General features: G+C 30.8%; 2 protein-coding genes across 2 annotated transcripts; both read left to right on the top strand.

Moving 5' to 3' along the window:
- Nucleotides 1-550: 550 nt before the first annotated feature.
- LOC109798002 (WAT1-related protein At4g08290) lies at nucleotides 551-5,196 on the top strand. The gene is made up of 7 exons (XM_020358189.3): nucleotides 551-863; nucleotides 2,016-2,078; nucleotides 2,274-2,390; nucleotides 3,779-4,022; nucleotides 4,114-4,275; nucleotides 4,358-4,509; nucleotides 4,607-5,196. Exons 1-7 carry the CDS (start codon nucleotides 661-663, stop codon nucleotides 4,839-4,841), a joined length of 1,176 nt encoding a protein of 391 aa, XP_020213778.2. The 5' UTR covers nucleotides 551-660; the 3' UTR covers nucleotides 4,842-5,196.
- Nucleotides 5,197-7,106: 1,910 nt separating this feature from the next.
- Nucleotides 7,107-7,847, top strand: LOC109796455 (uncharacterized). Its single transcript, XM_020356126.2, has one exon. The coding sequence runs from the start codon at nucleotides 7,107-7,109 to the stop codon at nucleotides 7,845-7,847; it is 741 nt and encodes a 246-aa protein (XP_020211715.2).
- Nucleotides 7,848-10,709: the final 2,862 nt, after the last annotated feature.

The raw sequence follows: 10,709 nt of genomic DNA, 5'->3' as shown, positions 1-10,709 counted from the left end.
AATGCATGTGTGATCATCTTTAGTTAGAATCTTTATATATAGTATATTCTTTATATATATAGTATTATCAAACAACTAACAAACAAGTTTGTGTTGCAATACGACAAAATGATCTTAAAAATGAAAGAGTTCATTAAAGCTTCTAAAAATGAGGAGTTTGCATTAACTTGGCCTTCCACTGAACTGCCATCATTTCAAGAGGAAGAAAAAAAACAGATGTGAAAAGGAACACATCTTTTCACACGAATTTGACTTTTTTTCGAAATGGGAACTATTAGAGAATTGGAGTTCGAATCTTAAGGTAAAATTTGTTAATAAAAAAATAAAATAAAAGGGAAAACAGACCTAGGTCAATTGCAATTTGAAAATACCATTACCAAGTACCAACCATTATATTAATCACTCATTTTTATTGTTGCCAGACAAGTTATGGAAAAGTAGAAATGCAGTCATCACGCAATTTTTGTCATAGTGGATTTTCGATTAAGCAATAAATAAACTATAATTAACAAGTAACCTATCTTTGGGTATAAATACTGAGAAGGCTAGCATCTTTCATGCATTCAGTATCACACAAACATAGTCATCAAGCACACGCAATCTCACTTCTCGAAACAAAGAGAAACATAGAGTGAGAGATTAGAGATAGAAAAGAGTGCAATGGAATGTTGTAAGAAAGTGTTTGATTGGTTCCGCAATGCAAAATCATATTTGATAATATTGAGCTTGCAATTTGGCTCTGCTGGCATGTATCTTATCACCATGGATGCTCTCAATAAGGGCATGAGTCATTATGTGTTTGTCGTTTACAGAAATGTCATCGCCACTGTAGCTCTTGCCCCATTCGCTTTTTTTCTTGAAAGGTTTATCTTTTTTTCCCCATTTTGAAATAATATCATCAAAGTGTGCATGCTTGCATATTCCATGCATATATAGAGATGATAGAATAGGTTTCATCATTTACGTTCATCATCAAGAACGTAACATTCCATCCACTTTTTCTTTGTTCTGATCATTAATGGTTAATTTGAACTAGTTATGGGTGATCACTTCTAGGTTTTGTTTTTGTTAGGATATATAGTTTGTATAACACAAAATTATATTGTTATATTAAAATATGTTTTTCCAGGAGCTAAAGATGTTTATAGAACTAAGTTCAATATCTGATATTATATTACTAATATAAAGTATTAAATGATTAATTTTCTAAAAAAAACTTATTGAGTACTTTTAGTAAATTTTTCATCTTAACTATATCTTTTTATTCTTAAAATTTGAACTCAAAATCTTACTTATTTGAGTTCAATTTTACTTTGATCAACAATATTTTTTTTTATCAATATATGTCTTTGGAAATGGTAAATTTGAATACTTATTTTTTTTTTTGAACAGCAAATAAAGTAAAATATATATAATATTGGTACAAGGGGTACCAAATTTGAATACTTATAATTTATATACATTAATTTTTTGTAATAAGATTTTTTTCAGGAAAAGAAAATTTCAATCAAGTCTTTCTGTCTATCATTTTTATTTTGAAAAAAATAAAATAGACGGTAGGAATAGTGTTACAAAGAAGAGTGTGAGAGAAGCATTGTTATGACCCAAACTAACAATGATAATAATTTCTTTTAGGACACTTGTTACAAATATAAAAAGTAAAATGATAAAAGAAAATTTATTTTTATATACTATTTTATTTTCTATTATTAAATGCCTCGTTGATTAATCATTCTCATTTTATTATAATACATTAAAGAATTTAATTGTCACATGTTTGTTGTCAATATTAAACTTTTCATACTAATAAGTAATAAAAAGTAATTTTCGAGATGATTTTCAATATATTTATTACAGAAACTAATGAACTTATTATATATAAAAATCTACAATTTAATGATAATATAAAATAATCACACTAATTTATTTGTACGTTAAATTTAGTATTTCAATTAGTTTACATGGGGTTGCTAATTAACTTAATATCTTCTTACTTTTTTTTTTCTTTTTTGCAGGAAAGTTAGGCCAAAGATGACTGTTCGGATATTTTCAGAGATTATGGCAGTGGCTTTTGTCGAGTAACGTCTTTTATTCCATGATACTCTTTATGAATAAAAAAAATGTTTGACATTTTAAAAATATATGCTCCTGTATTGCTATTCATAAATGTATTATTTTTATTGAAACAACATAAAAAACTAAAACGAGTTTAGCAAATTAATCTTGTGCTAGTTAACATGTTAATTAATTGTATTCTGTGTTATTATATGCAGGATAATACTTGATCAATGCTTCACCTTCTTAGGAATGAAGTACACATCAGCATCATTTGCCTCAGCTGTGATGAATTCCGTACCCTCCATTACCTTTGTACTCGCAATCATTTTTCGGTACGTAAGATATATATTAATCAAGTGATATATTAATTTATTAATTAATTACTAGCTTGAATAAAAAAGAGCTTAATTAATTAACAGATAACAAGCACAAAGCAGTGAATATCCTTCATAGATCCCACTTTAGCTTTATTACCAAGAGCATGGGGCATACAGTGTCGTAGTGGCTCTTCCATATATTTAATTTTACTCATCTATTTGTAGTGATATGTCTATGTCACCGCATTCATGAATGCTTTCAATGCGTGTCATTTTCTTTCTTCACCAAACTAATTAATTAGTTATTAATGCACCAATTTCTGTTTATTTTTTTTGAAAAAGAAGAAAAAAAGCAAAACACGTAATAGGTTGTTTCACCAAATTCATCGGACTAGCAACAGTCAAAGTGTCATGGATGGATTAATTTTTGTTTGATGTTATAATAGAACAAATATAATTATATGATAAAGATGTTTACTGTAGTTTTTTTTTTTTTTTATCTTATATGTTTTTATTATTTAAACATTTTTATAATTACGTGACAAGAAAACATTATTTTCCTTAGCCACTCGGTATCTACAACTCACAAAAGATTGTTATACCTTTTCAACATATTTGCCGATTAAACACATAAAATTTCATTATTATTTTTTTTCATTATCACATGATAAGTGTGTAAATAAATTATAAAGATAAAAACATGATTAATTAAAAAAGAAGAAATAATTGCTTAAAAAGTAAACAGATAAAACTAATAAGAGATGTAACCAATAATTGTAGTTAATCACATGAATTATTAAGTCATAGTCAATTCCTTATTGCTTCTCAAGGTTAGACGCCGATATAAGTTTTGTCTAGATATAGATAAATTCTATCCATGTTAGGTCATTTATGTCAAATCTTAGGTATCAATGTTTTAATTGATATAGATAAATCTTAGGTATCATGTGACGTTATTTCACAAAAAAGTAAATGAACATAACATTTAATCAGGAAAAAAAAATCATTTCTAGGTGTAATTGGTCATTTTTAAGTAATCCCAATTTTTGTTATCTAAATTTTGTATATTCACCATTGACCAAATCGAGAAAAAAAAATTGAAGAGTAATATAAATGATTTTATACATTCCACTTCTATACAATAGTCATTTGAACTTGTAGCATAAACATTTTTTCATTAGTAAAAAGATTACGATGTGTAAACAATAAATTTTAAACTTAAAATCTTATACATGTTATTATAATCTTTCATCTGTCAGTACAAAATTGATCCTAATGATTTCTAACATGAATCATTTACAACCTTATTATGTATATATATATGTTTAAAAGAGTTAGTGAGGGATTGTGTTTTTATCATTTCTGATTCTAATAATGTGTGATTGATGATTATATTTGAGCAGATTGGAGCGCATGAAGATGAAGGAGATAGGATGTTTAGCGAAAGTGATTGGCACTATGGTTACTCTTGGAGGTGCTTTTCTGATGGCACTGTACAAAGGCCCAATTGTTAACTTTGCAGGCTCATCAGGCAGCCACGCGGGCCAGCCCGAGAATGTGAACGATCCCTCTGGCAATCACTGGCTCATTGGCGCTTGTTTTCTCCTCATTGGCTGTGCTGGCTTCTCTGCTTTCTACATTTTGCAAGTAAAAACACACATATCTCATACCTTAATTAACTTTAATAAAACATTATAACCTTAGTTAATACGAGATTAATTTCATTAATCATTTTCAGGCCATAACATTGAGAAAGTACCCAGCAGAGATGTCGCTAGCCACGTGGGTTTGCTTCGTAGGTGCACTCCAAAGCAGCGCAGTTACTATTTTCATGGAGCGTAATACCCCTCATGTCTGGTCTATTTCCCTAGACTCTAGGCTTGTTGCTTATGCATACTCGGTTAGTTCATTTCCCACCAACTCTTTTGGGCCCAACCCAACCCAAGTCAGTCCTATATTTTGATTATTTATATATGGTGCAGGGAATAGTGACATCAGCAATCCAATTTTATGTGCAAGGCATGGTTATCAAAACCACAGGCCCAGTTTTTGTGACTGCATTTAATCCTCTTCGTATGATTATAGTCACAGCCTTGGCCTGCATCGTCCTCTCAGAGAAACTCCACCTTGGAAGGTACGTACTACTATATGTATTTCATTAGCATATATAATTGTAACATAAAAATATTAATCACGTTACACTAAGATTATTTTGCATGTATTATTTGCAGCATTATTGGAGGCGTGGTAGTGGTTATTGGGCTATATCTAGTTGTGTGGGGAAAAGCTAAAGAACATAAACATGCAATGCCAGCGTCCCCTGAAAAGGTGACCCTTCAACGCCAACAACAGCTACTACCAGTTACTGCACCCACCACCAGAAGTGATGAAAATGATAACAAAGCTCAGTTAGTGACAGTTGAAGAAAATAAAAACGGTGATTTGGTGGGAACCCAGAAACAGTAATCGGATCGCAAAGTAATGGTCCATGACCAATGTATCGTGACTTGGTTACTTGTTTCTGAAATCATTCCAAATCTGGATATATAGTTTTATCTTTTATATTTGCCAACTCTGAGCTTCACCTTCGCGTTTTACGAGATATGGATTTTATTTTTCAGCTTTATATTGTATTCTAGCATAAATTTATTGCAAGTCCAAAACAGGCTTCTTTGACGTGTAATGCTTACACATTTGGAAGCAAAGTATGGTTGCGTCCAACTCATGATCAGCTTTTGAGTTTTGCTTCGGACATGTGGGTTGAACATGATATCAGGATATAAAATGTTACAGAATGACGATTGCATTCTATTCATTTCGACTTATATTTTTTATTTTCTTTCTAATCGCGTGTTCTTCTAAGTTTTGTATCAATACTATATATAGTTACTAATAAAAACATTAAATAAATATTACCATCCATTATTAGATGAGTACTGCAGTGGGCCTTCGTCTAGTTATGGTTAAATTAAATGAATTTGAAGAACACAAAAACCTTACGCCATGAGTCGTGAATTTGAAGCTTCTAGTTACGTACTGTGCCAAGAGATGTTAACATAAAGCTCAATCAGTGACGAATAATTCTGTATAGTGAATTGAATGACGGTGACTCATCGCTATATATCAAAAATAAAATGGACCTCACTTTAATTTGTTTCATTCTAGATCGGGTCCCATTACCATAAAAATTGACACTGAGTCACTCACCTATGGTTTGTGCATAACTGATCATGCTATATTTGGATAATTTTGTGTGGATTCACAGTTTCTCCAAAAGAAATTAATTCTTCATTTATTTCTCTTATCCCAAAGATTGAAGACCCACAATGTTTGGGAGATTTCGGACCTATTTCTCTGGTTAATAGCATGTACAAGATTCTTGCCAAAGTTCTTGCAAATAGATTAAAGAAGGTTCTTCCAGCAGTAATAGATAAAAATCAGAGTGCCTTTCTAGAAGGAAGAAACCTCCTACATAGTGTGGTAGTTGCTAATGAGGTCGTTGATGAGGCAAAAAAAAAGAGAAAAAATTGTTTGTTCTTTAAAGTAGACTACGAAAAGGTCTATGACTCTGTCAATTGGAATTTTTTGAAATACATGCTTCGCAGGTTAGGGTTCTGTAACAAGTGGATCGCATGGATTTCAGTATGTTTGGAATCAAGTTCCATATCTGTTTTAGTCAATGGCAGTCCTACTCAAGAATTTAAACCTCAAAAAGGTCTAAGGCAAGGTGACCCACTCGTCCCTTTCCTTTTCATTATTGTTGCTGAAGGATTATCCGGGTTAATGAGAACAGCGGCCTCTAAGAAAATATATGAAGGTTACTTGGTGGGAAAGAAAAAATAGGAGGTTAACATGCTTCAGTATGCTGATGATACTATCTTTGTGGGTGCAGCTAACCTTAAAAACGTTACTGTCATCAAGAGTATGTTGCGGTGCTTTGAGCTGGCATCGGGTTTGAAGGTGAACTTTATAAAGAGCAGGTTTGGTGCATTAAGAGTGGAGCCTAATACCTTGGAGAATTATGCAACGGTATTGAACTGTAGACTGCTCAAAATCCCATTTTTGTACCTAGGAATTCCGATTGGAGCCAATCCTAGAAAAGTGGAGACTTGGGAGCCAATAATAGGAAAAATCAAGAAGAAATTATCCGTGTGGAAGCAGAACGTTTTATCCATGGCTGGTAGAATTTGCCTCATCAATTCAGTTCTAACCTCCCTTCCTCTGTTCTTTTTATCATTTTTTAAGATTCCTCGTACAGTAGTAAAGAAAATAGTGACTCTACAAAGGAGATTCTTGTGGGCATGTGAAGAAGGGCAACAAAAGGTTTCTTGGGTGAGCTGGGAGAAGATATGTAGGCCTAAGAATTGCGATGGGTTGGGGATTAAAGACATCTCCACTTTCAACGAGACTCTACTATCTAAATGGAGGTGGACTTTGTCTCAACAAAAGGAAGATCTGTGGTGGAGGGTATTGGACTCAAAGTACAAGGGCTGACATAATCTCAACAGTCAAGTAAATTGTAAATCTTCTTCCATTTGGTGGAGAGATCTCAAAAAGGTCTGTGGGGATGACAATCAAGCGCAATGGTTTGATAAAGCATTCATTTGGAAAGTAGGCCAAGGTAACCAAATCAGATTTTGGTCGGATAGGTGGTTAGGGGATGATTGTTTAGCAAAATGTCTACCTCGAGCATTCTTAAACTCCGAAGAACAAAATGATACGATAGATGACATGGGTAGTTGGGTTGGCTCAACATGGAAATGGGACCTCAAATGGCGTAGAATTTGGTTTGAATGGGAACTACCCCAGTTTAGAGATCATGAACATCTTCTCTCAAGAGTAAGTCTACAACAAGGAAGACAAGACACTAGTTATTGGATTCCAGGTTTGTCTGGGACCTTCTCAGTCAGGTCAGCATACAAAGAGCTACAAACATTAAGGGTAGATTGCTCACAGATTGAAAAGTTTAGTCAAATCTGGGATTTGCCTATCCCTCCTAAGGCTGCCATTTTTCTATGGAGACTTTTTCATAATGCATTACCTACTGCTAGTAACCTCTTGAGGAGGAACATAGCACTGGAAGACATTTCTTGCCCTTTCTGTCATGCTCAACCTGAGACAATCTCTCATATCCTCTTAACTTGCAATGTAACACATGTTGTATGGAATGAGTGTTTTCTTTGGTTGAATACAACAACAGTTCTCCCAGAAGATCCTGTAATGCATCTCAACTTTATCCCAGCTGTTCTTGACTCAAAAGAAAAAACACAAAAATGGAGGGTCATATGGTGTGCTATTGCTTGGAATATTTGGAATCAGAGAAATGCATGTGTATTCAGGCACGATCAGTTTGTTCAGCAAAAATTAATGAAGGAAATCATCCTCACAGCTTGGAAGTGGCTAAGGGTAAAACAAAACAAGTTCCATATCCCTTTCTACTTATGGTCAATCAACCCTGGCCTGTGCATTTAAAAAAGTACTTGACTAGTGTTGATGGGTCACCCTTAGAAGAATTATGTACTTCGTGGTGCTGGGTTACCTAAACTGTTATTTGTTTTTTTGGAGCCCCAGATTAAAATATAATTTGAGACCACAAACTCAAATTAGTTTTAATCAAGGGTATTATAACATTCTATTTATATTATGTATATAGATTTTGGTACCCCATGTACCTCTATATATAAATACAAATATTTATTAGTTGATAAAAAAAAAACGGATTCTAAGTTTTCGGGACATTCTTACACATGTTTACATTCGCGTTTGAAACGTTAAAAATTAAGTTTAACGTGAAAATAATGAATAATAATTTCAACGTTAAACTTGATTTTTCACGTTTTAAACGCGAATCAAATACACGCTGCATTTTCTAATTTATATCTTTCAAGTTCCACAAAATCATTTCATAAAGCTACCTATTAACTTTTGCATCGAAGCTACAATTGACATGACTTTTACACGTGTTTAGCTTTAATTTCATACCTAAATATAATCTTCAACAAAAAAGAAAAAGGTGTGATACATTAAGTCAAAGTTAAAAGAATTAATGTGCAACCCTAGCAACAAATAGTATTGGTCTAATCTAGAAGCAAGTTAGAAATAGAGTCAAAATCAATACACAATGTATTCAAAACCGATTGATTGATGAACAACCTCGTGATTCATGATCTTCACTTACTTTTATATTGTTGCACAATGTTTTAATGCAAATATTTTTCCAATTTCGTTTCTTTATCATTTATATATAATATCTTTTACCATCAGTCCTAATGTTCACCAATAGATATAGTTTATTCTAATATGAACGTTGAATTCTACACAATTAATGTTTATTTAAACCAAAGTCGATCACATAATTACAGCTCCACCATCAACTCAATATAAACGACAAATTGTTGTATACTGCGTCGATTTTCATATCCCAACTAACATCACTACATGTTTGTAGCAGAGCAACGTCATTTTCAAGTAACTTTTATTTATTTATTTTAATTATAAATTTATATTAGAATAAGAGACGATTTACTAAAGTCAATTACCATCTTTTTTGAAGATCATATCCGATTGAATTTTTATGTAACTTATAATTATTATAATTTAAAAGAAAAATGAGCAGAAGAAAAAGAAAACTTAAAATTTGATTAATAAAATGAATAAATAATTATAAAATATGTTGTATAAATATAAAAATCCTCCATTAAGAAAAAAAAAAGTATGATTTATATCCATGTGTTATAATCACAACAATGATATGTATCGGTTAGATGAAATAGGACAATGGAATAATATTAAAGAAAAACGCACACAAGAATTACCGAAACCAGAGTGGAGGGGTATAGAATCATTGAATTAATTAAGTTAGGCCTTCATTCTTTTTGGTGCATAAAATAATGTTTTTTCTTTAATTTGTAGGATGTTAGATATGCTTCACCACACTCTTCATTAATTATATTCTTTTAGACCAATAATAGAAGTGAAGTACTAGAGATGATTACGTACTAAGAATGTTAGAACAAATATATCCATTGTAGCTAGGTACGGTTATACGTAAAGACTATGGCTATATTATTCCTCTATTCCTATCTAATTGATCATATATATATATATATATATATATATATATATATATAATTCTGCGAGATACCTCCACTTTAAATTTTAATCATTATTGTTGATATTTTTCAAGAATTAGAGGTGTTTCTCAGCATAAGACTTATTGGTTGAAAATTATCTTAGTGCAAAATAAGTTAATAATGATCTAATGCTCACGCTAAGGTGGATGAGTAGACAATCTAAGTGCTTAAATTTACAAATAGTGTTATAGACTTGTTAACTAAAGGAATTCTCTAACTCACGAGTTAATTAATTAAGGTAGGAACCGCACTTAAATATGTTCCATATTTTTTAATTAGATTTTATATTTCAAATGTGTCAAACGTGTTATTAGGTTTATTTAATTTGAAATTAATTACTTGTGAGATAATTATTGGACGACAATATCAATCAAAATTAGGTAAAGAACATTAATTATAAAATGGCATATTTATTATTTTTCATAATTTTTGTCAACCTAATTCAATATTAGTTATATCGTATTACTTTAACGGTTATGTTTATCAATTATAAATCATTCAGATAATTATAATTAGATGTGTAATTCAATAATACATATTTATATTTTAAATATTATATTATAAACTTTATTTACATAATTAAAAGGTGATTCAAAAGTTAAATGATAAATATATTTTTATAAAAAAATTATAAAAAAAATTAATTTACAAAATTTTATGGCTCATATCAATTAATCATTGGGGGAAGGATCGAGGAATACTTTTTGTGTGTAACGGTAGAAAGAAACAAATTATTTCTTCTCCTAATCGCATTCAAATACTTGACTATAATAACGGTTCTGAGCATAGTTAAGGTAGGTAATTTTTCAGGTCCCAATTTTAAATTGGCATCAAAAATAAATTTTTGCCTATATAAAATTTAAAATAAAATTTATATAATTTAATTATATAAAATAATATTATAAAAGATAATTTAATCACTAATAATTAATCAATTAATCAATTGATAGGTGATGTTTTATTTCTCGAAAAAAAATCATACCACAATTTTTTAAAAAAATTTACGCATAATTTTAAGAAAATAAGTTAATGATTTCAAATATAAAGAAGAAAATAAGATATATCATTGACTATTTCTCTTAACCTAAACCTTTCTTGTGTTAATAAATAAAGATGATTTTCTCTCTGTCATTTATTCTTAATCTCTCTGAAGGCATTATTTTTTTTTTCGTCTATATCACAAAAAAAAAGCAGGACCAAC

Source organism: Cajanus cajan, chromosome 9 (assembly GCF_000230855.2).
Source record: "Cajanus cajan strain Asha chromosome 9, NIPB_CcT2T_4, whole genome shotgun sequence".
Classification (NCBI taxonomy): domain Eukaryota; kingdom Viridiplantae; phylum Streptophyta; class Magnoliopsida; order Fabales; family Fabaceae; genus Cajanus; species Cajanus cajan.
The sequence above is the reverse complement of the archived record's forward strand: the minus strand, read 5'-3'. Positions and strand labels throughout refer to the sequence as shown.